The sequence below is a fragment of the Dermacentor andersoni genome, chromosome 7 (genome assembly GCF_023375885.2).
Source record: "Dermacentor andersoni chromosome 7, qqDerAnde1_hic_scaffold, whole genome shotgun sequence".
Taxonomy (NCBI): domain Eukaryota; kingdom Metazoa; phylum Arthropoda; class Arachnida; order Ixodida; family Ixodidae; genus Dermacentor; species Dermacentor andersoni.
The window spans coordinates 179,815,018-179,831,469 of NC_092820.1; the positions used below are offsets into that span (position 1 = coordinate 179,815,018).

At 47.7% G+C, this 16,452-nt stretch overlaps 1 protein-coding gene across 4 annotated transcripts in view; it reads left to right on the plus strand.

The window, feature by feature from the left end:
- Positions 1-16,452, plus strand: part of LOC126533193 (uncharacterized) — a 344,485-nt gene that overhangs the window by 171,604 nt on the left and 156,429 nt on the right. For all 4 annotated transcript variants that reach the window (XM_055071630.2, XM_050180468.3, XM_055071631.2 and 1 more), the window contains one exon: positions 6,386-6,523. In XM_055071630.2, coding sequence (XP_054927605.1) covers positions 6,386-6,523 — 138 coding nt within the window. The remainder of the gene's footprint in view (positions 1-6,385; positions 6,524-16,452) is intronic.

Consider the following 16,452-nt stretch of genomic DNA (forward strand, 5'->3'; position numbering starts at 1 on the left):
GTGCGACGAATTCCGCTGTAGTGAAATATCCGCTTTAATGTGCGTTACACTGCAAGTTTCGTCGTAGATACGTGCGATGAAGCGTGCTGCTCTATCTTGAATTGATTCTAGCATACAAACTAAATAATTTTGATGTGGCGACCATACTGATGAAGCATATTTTAATTGTGGGCGAACAAAAGTTTGATATGCCAATTTACGAACTGTAGCAGGGGATTTACGCAAGTTCTGTCGGAGATAACCCAGAGTTTGTGAGGCTTTCGCGCAGGTAGCTGTTATGTGTGTACTCCAGGAAGGATTTGTTGTAAGTTGAACGCCAAGTATGACGTAATAAAAGCGAGAGTTGGAATGTTTTCGCGAGAAGGACATAACTTTACATTTGTGTGAGTTAAGGGTCATTGGCCATGTACTGCACCAGAAACTGACAAGATTAAGGTCATTCTGAAATAATGAATGGTCATCGGATGTTGTTATCGTACGGTATAGAATGCAATCGTCTGCGAAAAGGCTTATCTGCGATGATAGGTTTTGTGGAAAGTCATTAATGAAAATTAACAAACGAAGAGGACCAAGGACACTGCCCTGCGGTACGCCAGAAATAACGTCAAAAGGAAGCGATGAGTGCTTATTAACCACAGCGAACTGCTTCCGCAATGACAAAGTTTCGGAGCCAAGGTAAAGTTAATGAATCCAGTCGAAGTGCAGATAATTTTCAGATGAGGCGACATAGCCCAAGCAAAGCCAAGTCGCCGATTTTCAGTAGCCAATTCGCCCAAGTCGACGCCAAAAATTGTTTTCTGTAGCCCGATTTGGCTATATATAGCCAAACCTAGCAGCCCTGGTAGTGGCCGCAGTGACGCGATCATTACGTCACAAGGCAACGATACATAACGATTGGTGGATAGAGACAATGAGGTTTTATGATAGGCTGGCTGCGCCAATCACTTCGCGCGCTCTAGCGCGCCGCACAGGTATACCCACCGAAGAGCGCGCGCCGCGGTATTGCACATGTGGGGAGAGAGACGGCGCTCGTGGCGAGGAGTATGTTCAACCTGCGAAAGAGGCGTCGGCAGTGGAAAGGAGAATCAATTGTTGGTCTATGTCCACGGAGATCCGCCAGGACCTAGCCACAAACAGCTTCGCTGTAAAACCTGCGTGTGTAAACAGACTTCATAACACTCCCTCTGTTGTATTTCCTCCATTCTGGAGCCAAAAAGTCCCCCTTCCCAGCGGCGCCAGACACCAGATAAACCCCCGCGCTGCGGGCCGCCGACGAAGTGGCAAGGAGAACTTCTCAGAGGCGCCGGACATTTGATACCCCTCAAACTACGTGCCTTACTGGCGGGCACCATAGGCCTTCGGGCTTGCGTCACAGAAAACATGCACCACTTTCTCCGTATCATCGTTTCTAAAGTCTGCCGCTATCAGTCTTGGAATAGACACTCCTTCGATGCATGGAAGCTCCCTACACCAGCAGTCCCACTCAGGCTGCAATGTCTCAGGCAAGGGATCGTCCCAACCAATTCCCAACTCCCACAACTTCTGGAACATTACCTTTACGCATAATGTTGTGGGAGCAATAAATCCAAAAGGGTCGAAAATTCTTGCCGAGACCTGCAGCACAAATCTCTTGTTGTCGGCTCTTGCGGAGAGGAAGTCGATGAGTGAAGTTAGGTTGTATTCAAAGTGGTCAGTCTGAGCATTCCAACCTACTCCCAATACCTTTGTAGCTGCAGCATGTCCAGCATCAGCGTTCGTTCTCTCCACATTGCCATTCTCTAAGAAGTTGACGAGATCGCGGTCGTTCGACATCCACTTGTGTAGCCGCATCCGTGCTTGAGACAATATATCTTTGGATTCCTGGCACAAGACTTTACCCTTGTCAAGGCTGTCAACCCCAGTTACAAGGTCGTCCACGTAAAGATGCTTGCGCGGAATACCTGCAGTTTCAGCATACCGTTCCGGCAGGCCTTCAAGATGATGTTGCAACGTTGCAGCCAAGAGAAATGGGCTCGACGTGACACCGAACGGCACGCGAGTCATGCGATAGGTCACCACAGCTGGAAGCTCTTCCCCTTTCTTTGGCGTCATAGCGTACCAGAGAAACTGCACAGCGTTCCGATCGCCCTCTGATAGTGATATTTGGAGAAAGGCCTTTTCAATATCCGCAACGATGGCAATGTTGTAAGTACGGAAATTGATCAGCAGATCAATGAGCTCTGGGTTTAGGTTTGGGCCACTTTCCAAAACATTGTTCAGTGAGAGGCGATTTTTGGCACTAGATGATGCATCAAATACTACCCTCAGTTTTGTCGTCTGACTTTCGCGACGAACAACTGCTTGATGTGGCATATATCGTGACCAAGTCTCCGTTCGGACTAACAAATGTCAGCTTGGTCATGGCTAAATCAAGAGTGGCCCCTTTGAAACGCCTCTCGCTGCCCCGATTGGAGCTGATGGGAGCCCTTGTTGGCGCGCGACTATGCCACTACGTTACCAAGGCCTTGGATCTGAAGAACGTTGCTACCATCCTCTGGACTGACTCTACAGTAGCTATGTACTGGATCAAGGGAAACGCTGCCAGATGGAAGCCCTTCGTGGCAAATCGAGTCTCAGAGTTACAAGCGCTGACAGATCCCAGGGATTGGAGACACTGCCCAGGCTCAGACAACCCCGCTGACCTAATCACCCGCGGCATTCTCCCATCGGCCCTGCGGGAAAGCGAACTGTGGTGGAAAGGACCCCGATGGCTTCAGGAGGATGACACGTGTTGGCCAATGATAAGTGAGCCGAGCTCGAATGTTAGGGAGTGCCAAATGGAAGAGCGAAAGGTGACGGTGATGCCCATAGTATCATCGTCATCCATGGCAATTTTCAATGTTGAGAATTATAGTTCATTCAGCAGAGTCGTGCGAGTAACCGCGTGGGTCCGCCGCTTTGTCGACAACTGCCACAACAAAGAAGGAAGGACGATCGGCCCATTACGAGCTGAAGAAGTAATCAGCGCCGAAAGATACTGGTTGGCTAGGGCTCAACGAGATGCGTTCAGCGACGACATTTCAAACCTGAAGAATCAAAGACCGCTGCACAAGAGCTCTCCTGTTTTGCCTTTCAACTCGTACTTCGACAAAGAGGGCCTCATGCGAGTGGGTGGACGCTTGCAATTCAGTGATAACAACGAAGAGACTAAGCATCCCATCGTTCCCCTGGCAATCACCCCCTCACATCACTGCTCATACGGAAGGAACATTTGAGAATGCTGCACGCGGGCGTACGCGATACTCTAGCACAGCTGCGAGAATCGTATTGGATTATCCGAGGACGTCAGGCCGTAAAGAAAATTATCAAGCAGTGCCTCGTCTGTCACAAGCAAAGTTGCCCTCCAGCTACGGAACCAGTAGCACCACTTCCAGCTGACAGAGTGACAAAGGGAAACCCGTTCGACATCGTTGGCATCGATTTTGCAGGGCCCTTGATTTGTCAACAGTCACGCGACAGCAAAAAATGCTACATCGCTATTTTCACCTGTGCTGTGACACGTGTCGTCCACCTTGAGCTTGTCAGCGACCTGTCGGCTACAGCCTTCCTGTTGGCCTTTAAACGCTTTGTGGCACGCCGTGGAATTTGCTCGACGGTGTATTCGGACAACGCGCTCACATTCAAGCGTGCAGCCAGGGATCTAAAGGCAATGTTCATGCTGTTGCAAGTCGAGGAATTGCAGTCATACTTCGCCGGAAACCAGATCAGATGGAAGTTTATTGTTGAACGGGCAGCTTGGTGGGGTGGATTCTGGGAGCGGATGGTGCGATCTGTGAAAGTAGCATTGCGAAAGGTGTTAGGTCGGAGCAGCTTGAGTTTCGAAGAACTGACCACCGTTCTTTATGAGGTGGAGGCCGTGATCAACTCACGCCCTCTGACTTTCATATATGATGATGCTCAAGAACCAGAACCGCTGTCACCGGCTCATTTCCTTGTCGGAAGAAGGTTGACGACTCTTCCTCCACACCTGCTGCCGGACGAAATTCCTGGCGGTGGAATGCATCTCTCACGACGCTGGAAGTACCGGACTGCCATGGCCGATGGTTTCTGGAGACGGTGGCGGAAAGAGTACTTATTGGAGCTCAGATCGGCACATATGTGCCGACCAACGACATCGAGTGATCTGAAGAAAGGCGCATTGGTGCTCCTGAAGGAAGACCGTTTGAAACGCCACATGTGGAAGACCGCCAGAATTAAGGAAACATTTAAGGGTAGAGACGGCAGGGTGCGGTCCTGCAAACTGGTATTAAGTGGGGGAACTGAGGTGAAGCGACCGATACAGCTGCTGTATCCCTTGGAGATTGTGGAGCAATGAGCTCAATAATAGTTCGCTCATCCGGGGGAGGTTGTTGTATTTCCTCCATTCTGGAGCCAAAAAGTCCCCCTTCCCAGCGGCGCCAGACACCAGATAAACCCCCGCGCTGCGGGCCGCCGACGCAGTGGCAAGGAGAACTTCTCAGAGGCGCCGGACATTTGATACCCCTCAAACTACGTGCCTTACTGGCGGGCGCGTTGTATGCAAACGGCGAGCGGCGGTGCGGTGGTGCCTTCCAAGTGTGGAGGTGGTGGTGACAACTTTATTGCACACAGGGGAGTTGCGGACACGCAGGTCCTTTGGGCCCCCGCACGGCTCCACTGCACTCAAGCGTTCATGTCCCGGAGGCTCATGACCCTGGCAGCCCGGCCTGTGGCGATGGCTTTGGTGCGTGCGTGGTGCAAGAATGCTTGTGTGGCATGGTGTATTGTGACTTTCTCCTACTCACTACTCTCTCCCATTTCCCATACCCTCTAGTGAAAAATAAAGCAGTCTTCTTGATGCGCTCGAAGCGAACGGACGTCTGTCGTTTTTCCATCAGTTCAAAGTTCTCCGTCTCTTATTCCACAACACCCTCTACCATTACCGTTCGAACGCCAGCTATAATAAATTGCCTTATTGTTTAAATTTGCCACTTCTTCAAGTCAATGTGCCCTCAGCCGGCAGGGTGCAAGACGATTTTGGCAATTAATTTGCATTATTAGTTGGAACTGATTAATCCCTGTCGTGGTACTTCGCCGCACATCAGTGACCAAAACACGCCTTTAAACCACAACCAATGTTTCGATTATGAGTGATATAAATGCATATGTTGTTGGAAGGGACTACCCTCTCGTTGTAGTCAGTTGAAACTTTTTGATCTTCATTCTTTTTTATATTCTGAAATGTATATTTTTTTAAATTTTCCCATTGAGTTACACTTGTGCATTGCCGTGAAGTTCTGAAGGAGAATGTCCAGAATTCCTGGACATGACAAGCTTGGTACCCCACTACCCTGGTTTCGGAGGGGGCTCCTTAATCATCCAGTGACGTGAGGTAATTTTCGCAAATACGTTCTACGGTTGGTAATATCGATGAATTATTAATCGATTATTCTGTTAACTGTATCCCGCAGAACGAATAATCTTTAACAATGCCCACCTCCTTTCATTTTACTGACTTAATCGAGTAGGCCCGTTCACATAATCGTTTTTGAGAGTTCAGCAGCAGTGGCGCGAAGAAAGCGTACCGGAAGGGTGGTCACAACCAGTGACTCCGCGGCTGTGGTAGAGCGACTGTCGACTGTTTTTACGAGTCCCGAGTGATGCTGTGCCTAGCACTTCGCCTCCGGCACACCAGACACGCCACCATGCCGCCCGTAGCCGGAGACTTTGAAATGTCCTCGCAATTCAAGGCATACATAACAACCTAGTCGTTCATCGTCGTGCCACTCCCAGTCCACTACAGACGTGGCATAGCTTGCGCGCTGGTTTGAATCATGTATTTTGACATAGCCATGTAGTTCATGTCTATTCCAGCCAATCTATAGCGTCTGAGCATCTATTCTGTCATGCTGGTTGTGTGGCCATTCAAAGAAAGTGCCGGTTTCGCCCAAACATCCCAGCCAATTGAAATTCCTTCGCTGTATATAAAAGAGCATGTTGTTTAAAATCCTAAGCCAGTAATTTTCTTTCCCCTCTGTATATTGCAGTTTCGTGCATGTTTCTCTTGGACTTTACCTTTCACTTTTGCCATTTTGCGTGTTTAACTGTACTGTACTGTAAAGATTATCCTTTATCAAACTTTTATAGAATTGTGTTTCAAAATTCTTGTGTGTTCCAAATCTCAAACATTAAAATAGTGCTCAACAACTGTAGATAGCTGTGTGTCAACCTTTTCAAAAGTGCCCGGCAGAAATTTTGATTAATCAATTAATCGGGGAAAATTGCCTGCATCAAGAGTGATTTATCGATTAAAGGCTAAAGAGATGAATTATTCATTGTTAAACGAATAAGAAAATTTATCGACCATCTCTAATACGTTCGTTTGCAGGTTTCTTCCCGAACCAGTGCTACTCGCACAACCAGTGCATCGAGATGGACGAGCATGCCCTGTGCGTGAGCAACGTGTGTGACTGCGAAAACGGCTACCAGAGGGAGCTCATCTATTGGAAGTACGTCTGCAGGCCAGGTAAGTGGTAAATAGCTTGTTTTACCGTAGGGTTAAAGTTTACGCGCTTCTTAAAGGGACACTAAAGGCGAATACTAAGTTGATGTGGACTGTTTAAATACCATTCCAGAAAACTCGCAACGCTTGTTTCGTGCCCAGAAAAGACTTAGTTCACGAGAAAATTGCATCTCAAGGGTACGAATACCTTTTTGAAAATTCAAGTCTCCTGCCACCAAACTAGGGGAGTGGTGACGCAGGATGTGAGACCGGGCTAGTTGGTATTCCATGCTGGAGAGATCAGCGCAAAAGTGGACACGGGGCACTAAAAAGGCGACAAGGACAAGGACATAGCGCTTGACCTTGTCGCCTTTTTAGTGTCCCGTGTCCACTCTTGCGCTAGTCTCTGCGGAGTGGTGACATTGCATACGCCATCACCACCCTTTGCTGCCGTCGTTGAGTAAAACGGCGCCCGACAGACGGCGATACCGAGCCAAGACAGAGCGGTGGATTCGCCGCTGCAGCTGCTTTTCGGTCAAGTGGCGTAGACCGTTCGGGCATCACGCGACATCACGTGGGAGTTGAATTCTATTCTGCTTGCAGTTTGTGCGAGTTTCGCGGGCCAGCAAAACCAGCGCAGCACTATGCGATAACGAAACTACTGAAACGCGTGGGCGGCGCGGAGTGGCGTTAAAACGATACCTTTCGACGCCCGCGTCGGTGTAAAGGGTAGTTTCAATGAGTTTTTCTTTCTAAGAATGAAATAGAACTGAACAAGTAGCATTTTATTTCGTCTTATAATACAATACAAGGATGTTTTTTCCAACGAGTGGTTGAGTACTAGTGAAAGAATTTAACTGAGGAGTGCTTTCGTCATCAGGCTAGTGCTTGCACGTCCTGGGGAAGTCTCTAATCATGTCCTGCATTTACCTCAATTTCTTATTTATTGCGACTCTGTTCGCGATAATATTGACGCCTTAGAGATCCTTGACCACTAGTCTATCACTTTAGCTTGACTTAATATCTGCCTTTAGTGTCCCTTTAGAAACAACTGTTTATTATGTCGATTTTCCGGCTTGAGCCCATCCCGCGCCCGAACGTCGACATAACAGACCGTTTTTCAGAACTGAAACAGCTTTTCAATTATATGCATATACAGGGTGTTTCAGCGAACACTTTCAAAAATTCTTAAACGTTGCCTGTGCCAGATAGCACAATTCTTGTTCATGAGGTGGTCTACAGGAAGCGGCGGACACTACTTGCACAAAAATATTAAATGCATAATCGACTATTTAATAAAAACTCGCCTGTTAACTTTTTAACTAATGACCTTATGGCGCATATTGCAGTTTACAAATTCTAGCAGTGGAGTTCGCAAGGCGATCGGATGCACTTGGAATGAATTCTCAGTAAAGCAATGAAGGGGGCTAGTTGGTGAACCTTCATAATTTCATTGCGCTACGTCCGTCCACGTCCTGTCCTTCCTTAATATCGTCTGTGTAAAACCGAGCGCAATATAACCATGAATTCTCAGGATGACATCAGTTTCGAGATATTAATTCCCGAACATTGCGGAGAAATGCATTGGGGTTCCAGTTACATTCGCGCTTGAATGCACAAAACTACGTTGTGTTAAGAAAGTAACCGGAATCCCAATGCATTTCTCCGCAAAATTCGGGAATTCATCTCTCAAAACTAGTGTCATCCTGATAATTCGTTGCAATTGAATACGCCTTGCGAACTGCACGGCTAGAATTTGTAATTTGTAAAATGGGCCCTAAAGTAATTAGTTAAAACATACTTAGATATATTTTGCTAATTAGTCGGTTATGCATTTCAATTTTTCTGCATGTCCGCCTCTTCGAGTAGACCAGCTCATGAACTAGAATTGTTCTATCTGCCACAGGAAACCTTTAAAAATTTTTGAAAGTGTTCGCTGAAACACATAGTATAAAGGGTGTCCCAATTAGCATGCCCCAATATTTAAAAACATAAAAATTCCACTTAGCTGGACAGAACCGAAGTAATGTTGTTTACCGTCGCTTGGAGATAATTAGGTTATTTTTGTATTCTGTCTAATTACATAATTAGCCATAATGAATTAATCATCATTCTCAAGTACTTTAATTAGATGAAAAGTGTTAACGAGAAATTGTAGAGCGACGTGAAAAAAATGGCTGTGGCTTAGCTAAGGTTAAGCCCAGGATGCGAAGCATACTAGCCTTTATTTTAGTTGTTGAACCACTGTTTAGCCTGGTGAACTGCTGTTGCTTGGCTATATTTGGTTCGGCTAGACGAAGAAACAACTCATGCGTTACTCTGCTTCGCCTTCAAGAGTGGAACGCGACAGCGTTCCCGTCGACCCGCCAAGGGGTGTAAGACAATGGGCTACGGCGCAGCGACTACGCGCCCCGCATTGGACGCGGTGAGCGTCGAGCAACGCAGCGTTCGGCGCGGCAACGAAGCTAGTTTCTAAGGCAACACCGCATTCACTAGAGGCGCTTTTGTACCGCTTCGAAGCATCGTACTCGTGGCTCAGTGGTAGCGTCTCTGTCTCACACTCCGGAGACCCTGGTTCGATTCCCACCCAGCCCATCTTGCAAGAGTTGAGCCTAAGCCACCTAGAAACAAGCGCAGCTGCTTATATACCGCCGCGACGCCGCGAGCGACGGCGCGAGTTCGAGCCCCGTTTCTCCTCTGTCGTGACGTCACGGTGTCACGTGGTCAGCCTTGAAGGCGACGCCGCGAGTTGGAGCCCCGTTTCTCCTCTGTCGTGACGTCACGGTGTCACGTGGTATTGAAGGCGACACCGCTGCGCCTGAGGAGCTGGGTTGAGCTCTAGTAATATGCTTCGCATAAAAGGTTGCATTGACGTTTCACTTCGTGAACGCAGATGACGCGCAAGCGTATGGGTGCTATACGCACACGACGCTATCGACCCCCCGTGCGCCTTGATGCCTACACTGTCCGCGTCGCAGATCGTATTCAAGACAGGGCTCGCGCGGCAGCGCCAGACGCAGGAGCTGCCGGAGAAGAACGCCCTCCTCCCTAGCCTATCCCCTTTGCCTCGCGTGAACGACAGGAGAGGGCGCGCCTTCAGCCCGCCTTTCTCGCTCGCGCACGCGAGATGGAGCCGCGTTCACCAGCTCACCTTCGCACTTTTTCACATACACATACAGTATACGGCGCGCGACGACGAATTTATCGTCCCTGGACTTTAGACGGAACCTCATGGCTACGGCGATGCAGACGATTTTATTGATATCTCAATAAAATATCGTGTTTAGGAATGAGCGTCTGGATGAACATCGTTTCCATCGCCCAGAGCAGCCTGTTCTCTCTCCGCACCGTCATTATAACACCTCTGTTCCAACCCTCCCTCCTCGCTGTAGCCAATCACACACAGGTCACAACCCACCAGGACGACAGCGAATCAAGAAGCCCAAACACTGTCACAGACGAAATATCGTGCCGACGACACCACCAAGTTCCAGCGGAAGCAAAGGTCGAGAGAGGGTCTGGCCGTAGGAATGTGAGATATATTTTGCTTGATTTGTGCAAAGGGGAGCGCAGAAGCCTTGCGGAAAAAGTAGACGTGCACAGGAAAGACGCTCACTTGCAACTAGGTTTATTTTCGGAGAGAACCAACCAGGAACGTTATTGCGCATGCGCTACCATTGAGAATTGTAAAAATGTTTACATTACATATATATATATATATATATATATATATATATATATATATATAAAATTCACCTGCTGAACGTGCAGCGGTGGCGTAGAGGTAGAACACCCGCCTCACGTGCAAGAGGTCCGTGGCTCGAATCCCGGTGCCGGCAATTTTCCACCGGATTAAAAAAAAAAAAAAAAAAAAAAACGCGTGTTGATAAAATTGCATAAACAGGCCTGGAGTGTGGCCTGATCCCGGTGACCAGAACCGGTAATGCACTCCCTCACCAGAGCAGGATTGGCCGCCCTGGTGCAGTACTTGGCCACAACCTCCTATATGAACACAACAATCAAACCCCGGCCCTCTGTCCGCAGCAGCTGCGAAGCAACTGACCACGGCGGCGGTCAGACCTGCGACGCAGCGGAGGGTGCTAAGAATCCCTGGCTCCGGACAGGCCGCCATTGGAATATGAACCTGGCAACGTTTAACGCTAGAACGTTATCTAGTGAGGCGAGTCTAGCACTGCTATCGGAGGAATTTGAGGGCAGTAAATGGGATATAATAGGGCTCAGTGAAGTTAGGAGGCCAAGAGAAGCATATACAGTGCTACAAAGCGGGCACGTCCTGTGCTACCGGGGCTTAGCAGAGAGACTAGAACTAGGAGTCGGATTCCTGATTAATAAGAATATAGCTGGTAACATACAGGAATTCTATAGCATTAACGAGAGGGTGCCAGGTCTTGTCGTGAAACTTAATAAGAGGTACAAAATTGAGGTTGTACAGGTCTACGCCCCTACATCCAGTCATGATGACCAGGAAGTCGAAAGCTTCTATTAAGACGTGGAATCGGCGATGGGTAGAGTGAAAACAAAATACACAATACTAATGGGCGACTTTAATTCCAAGGTAGGCAAGAAGCAAGCTGGAGACAAGGCAGTGGGGGATTATGGCATAGGCACTAGGAATAGCAGGGGAGAGTTATTAGTAGAGTTTGCGGAACAGAATGATATGCGGATAATGAACACCTTCTTCCGCAAGCGGGATAGCCAAAAGTGGAAGTGGAGGAGCCCGAACGGCGAGACTAGAAATGAAATAGATTTCATACTCTGCGCTAACCCTGGCATCATACAAGATGTGGACGTGCTGGGCAAGGTGCGCTGCTGTGAACACAGGATGGTAAGAACTCGAAGTAGCCTAGACCTGAGGAGCGAACGGAAGAAACTGGTACATAAGAAGCCGATCAATGAGTTAGCGGTAAGAGGGAATATAGAGGAATTCCAGATCAAGCTACAGAACAGGTATACGGCTTTAACTCAGAAGAGGACCTTAGTGTTGAAGCAATGAACGACAATATTGTGGGCATCATTAAGGAGTGTGCAATGGAAGCCGGTGGTAACTCCGTTAGGCAGGATACCAGTAAACTATCGCAGGAGACAAAAGATCTGATCAAGAAACGCCAATTTGTGAAAGCCTCTAACCCTACAGCTAGAATAGAACTGGCAGAACTTTCGAAGTTAATCAACAAGCGTAAGACAGCTGACATAAGCAAGTATAATATGGATAGAATTGAACATGCTCTCAGGAACGGAGGAAGCCTAAAAGCAGTCAAGAAGAAACTAGGAATTGGCAAGAATCAGATGTATGCGTTAAGAGACAAAGCCGGCAATATCATTACTAATATGGATGAGATAATTCAAGTGGCTGAGGAGTTCTATAGAGATTTATACAGTACCAGTGGCACCCACGACGATAATGGAAGAGAAAATAGTCCAGAGGAATTCGAAATCCCACAGGTAACGCCGGAAGAAGTAAAGAGAGCCTTGGGAGATATGAAAAGGGGGAAGGCAGCTGGGGAGGATCAGGTAACAGCAGAGTTGGTGAAGGATGGTGGGCAGATTGTTCTAGAGAAACTGGCCACCCTGTATACGCAATGCCTCATGACCTCGAGCGTACCGGAATCGTGGAAGAACGCTATCATAATCCTAATCCATAAGAAAGGGGACGCCGAAGACTTGAAAAATTATAGACCGATCAGCTTACTGTCCGTTCCCTACAAAGTATTTACTAAGGTAATCGCAAATAGAATCAGGAATACCTTAGACTTCTGTCAACCAAAGGACCAGGCAGGATTCCGTAAAGGCTACTCAACAATAGACCATATTCACACTATCAATCAGGTGATAGAGAAATGTGCGGAATATAACCAACCCTTATATATAGCCTTCATTGATTACGAGAAAGCGTTTGATTCTGTCGAAACCTCAGCAGTCATGGAGGCATTACGGAATCAGGGTGTAGACGAGCCGTATGTAAAGATACTGGAAGATACCTATAGCGGTTCCACAGCCACCGTAATCCTCCACAAAGAAAGCAACAAAATCCCAATAAAGAAAGGCGTCAGACAGGGAGATACGATATCTCCAATGCTATTCACAGCATGTTTACAGGAGGTATTCAGAGACCTGGAGTGGGAAGAATTGGGGATAAAAGTTGATGGAGAATACCTTAGCAACTTGCGATTCGCTGATGATATTGCCTTGCTTAGTAACTCAGGAGACCAATTGCAATGCATGCTCACTGACCTGGAGAGGCAAAGCAGAAGGGTGGGTCTGAAAATTAATCTACAGAAAACTAAAGTAATGTTTAACAGTCTAGGAAGAGAACAGCAGTTTACGATAGGTAGCGAGGCACTGGAAGTGGTAAGGGAATACATCTACTTAGGGCAGGTAGTGACCACGGATCCGGATCATGAGACGGAAATAATCAGAAGAATAAGAATGGGCTGGGGTGCGTTTGGCAGGCATTCTCGGATCATGAACAGCAGGTTGCCATTATCCCTCAAGAGAAAAGTGTATAACAGCTGTGTCTTACCAGTACTCACCTACGGGGCAGAAACCTGGAGGCTTACGAAAAGGGTTCTGCTCAAATTGAGGACGACGCAACGAGCTATGGAAAGAAGTATGATGGGTGTAACATTAAGGGATAAGAAAAGAGCAGATTGGGTGAGGGAACAAACACGAGTAATGACATCTTAGTTGAAATCAAGAAAAAGAAATGGGCATGGGCAGGACATGTAATGAGGAGGGAAGATAACCGGTGGTCAATAATGGTAACGGACTGGATTCCAAGGGAAGGGAAGCGTAGCAGGGGGCGGCAGAAAGTTAGGTGGGCGGATAAGATTAAGAAGTTTGCAGGGACGACATGGCCACAATTAGTACATGACCGGGGTTGTTGAAGTATGGGAGAGGCCTTTGCCCTGCAGTGGGCGTAATCAGGCTGATGATGATGCTGCTGCTGCTGCTGCTGCTGCTGCTGCTGATGATGATGATAGCAACAACGGCAGGTGCAAGTAGCCTGACAGAAGTCATCCCAAAAAAAACCTTTGGGGGGAGGGGGGCAGAGAAGGGGGCGTCGAAACTTCAGCCAAGGGCGAGGAACGTAAATTCCTTATTCATCAGTGCACTAACGGGGCACTAATACAAAGGTTACCATGTCCACGTCTCCTTTTTCGGCAATGCTTTTACGCTCCCCTTTGCATAAATCATGTCAAACCAACTAGGCCAACAGCTTACTATTCTAGATCTTTTACTCCCAACTGGTCATCTCCACTGCATCTCAGTATAGAACAGGCACAAGTTCGTGGCGGCTTTTTTCCGCGAGACGTTCATGAGCCCCGTAGAACGCCCCGTTGTAAGCATTCGCTTACTGTCTACATTGCCTAGCATGGTGTCAGCGCGCACAGGCAAACATGAACTCTTGTGTTTATTGCGAAGTGTTGTATGTTCTTGCATCCTTTGTTAATACAAACACACTCATTACTAGACTCATTATTAGCATTATTTAATAACACGTCATCCTATGTGTATTTCTAAATGGGCCCTCTACTAGCCATTGATGGGCGACCGTACAGATTGTGCGTATCCTGTAGAACGAAAAGTGTGCGTGTAATAAAGAAAGAAACGAAACGTCATACTCGATGACCGCGGACACTTGCTGTCGAAACGCTGGCGTCAAGAATCGCGGCAGACCCGCCCTGGTTGCTCAGTGGCTATGGTGTTGGGCTGCTGAGCACGAAGCACGAGGTCGCGGGATCGAATCCCGGTCACGGCGGCCGCATTTCGATGGGGGCGAAATGTGAAAACACCCGTGTACTTAGATTTAGGTGCACGTTAAAGAACCCCAGGTGGTCAAAATTTCCGGAGTCCTCCACTACTGCGTGCCTCATAATCAGAAAGTTGTTTTGGCACGTAAAACCCCATAATTTTAAGAATCGCGGCAGCAGCAGTGAGCGAAGTAAACTTCCTGCTGTCTATCGCTTCAACGCAAACTGAGTGGCGAAAACAGTGTGAAAACAGCGCACGCAAAGCTATGAGCCATCGGCCCACGACTATGCCCCCAAAGCAGATCGCTTTCAATATAAAGCGAGAGCGACCGCGCGCGGCTGAAGTACAACGCCCCCCTCCCTCCCCTTGTTTTGTTGTAGCGCAAGCTGAACAAGGACAACAGAAGGCACATCTGACACACACAGCGCTAACTTTTAACAATAATTTCCCGTTCTCGTCGCTATATATAGACCCGTGCAACGTCATACAGCTCGTGTAAAATTTCGCTAAAAATGAACAAGAAATTAACTGGGAACCACACGTAGCAGTTCTTTGACTCACATATTGATAGACATGTACACGTTCAGCGCGAACGAAGGTAATTGAGCTATTTTGAGGATAATGAAATGGAAGGCTTACTGGCGCATGCGTCGCCGAATGTATCTGTGTCTAGCTTCTATTATCAAGCGAGTCATCTCACACCTGCTTCTACTCTTGATGACTGTTTCTTTAAATCTAGGTTCGCATTTGGATCTCTGGCAATGGATGGCAAGAAAGCCGTCGGCGGCCAAGTTGTTTGCTTTGTTATTGTGTTCTCCTAACCTGTCATTTAACATTAATAACAAAGTAAACAACTTGACCGCCTATGGCTTTCTTGCCAACCATTGCCAGAGATGCAAATGCGAACTTAGATTTAAAGAAACAGTCATCATGAGTAGAAGCAGGCGTGAGATGACACGCTTGATAATAGAAGCTAGACACATATCAACATTGGCGACGCATGCGTCAGTAAACCTTCCATTATGCTCAAAAGAGCTCAATTATCTTTGCTCGCGCTGAACGTGTACATGTCTCTGAATATATGAGTCAAAAGACTGTTTACGTGTGGTTCCCAGTTTTTTCTTTTTTTTTTTTTTTCATTTTTAGCAACATTTTACGCGGGCTGTATGACGTTGCAAGGGCGTATATACAGCGACGAGAACGGGAAATAAATCTGTTGTTGAAAGTTAGCGCTGTGTGTGTCAGATGTGCTTTTCTGTTGTCCTTCTTCAGCTTGCGCTACAACAAAATAAGATACGCCGTACCAGCAAGCCCCCATAGCTACCCTCATCTCCCTCCCCTCCCCTGGTGCCATGCGCACGACGGAATACGGCGCGCTTCCTCTCCTTACGCACGCGGGATTGAGCCGCCATCGACGGCTCACCGTCGCACACTTTTACTCGCGCACACAGCGTAGGACATTGCCACGAGACGAACCTAGCACGTACGCATCGCAGAGAAAACCTGTAGCAGCCGCCAGAGGAGCTAAACTCAGCGCGCATTCGCCTACCTTTCTCCAGCACGATGCTTCGCCATAGGTGTTCTGTGGCTTCGCCTAGTTTCTCCATACCCACTTCGCTCAACGTTACCTACAGATTTCTCTAGGTGGTCGTACTTTGCAGCGCGCTGAGCGCACTCCTACGTGCTTTCCCAGGCGCGCGATTCCCATCACTTCCAGGCGCCTTCTTCGTTCGCTTGTTCGCGGCCTCAGACAGACACCGCCGATGTAAAAAACTGGCGTAAAACTTGCGCGTGAAACTCCCGATACCCAAGGTCTAAGAAAATGTTGTGCATTTCGATAGCGCGCATTCGAAATTGATAAAGAGGGGCACAGCCACCAGATGCCTTCAGAGTGCTTTGCAAAAGTCATCTGTTCAAATTGAGCATAGTATGTCTAGCCAAGTAGACAGATTGAAACATGCAGGTTTTCCAGTGTCTGTCATTTCATTTGTCTGTGAAACATTGCGCCAAAAATTAAAACGGGGAAGGAAGTGCCCAACCAAAGATTGTGGCAAAATACCTGTGCATGTAATCCCATACCTCCATAAAGTTTCACGTAATTTGAAAAAGGTCGCAAACCGACACAATGTCAATCTAGTTTTTTCAGCGCCTTGTAAATTGTCAGCAGTGTGTAACCTTCA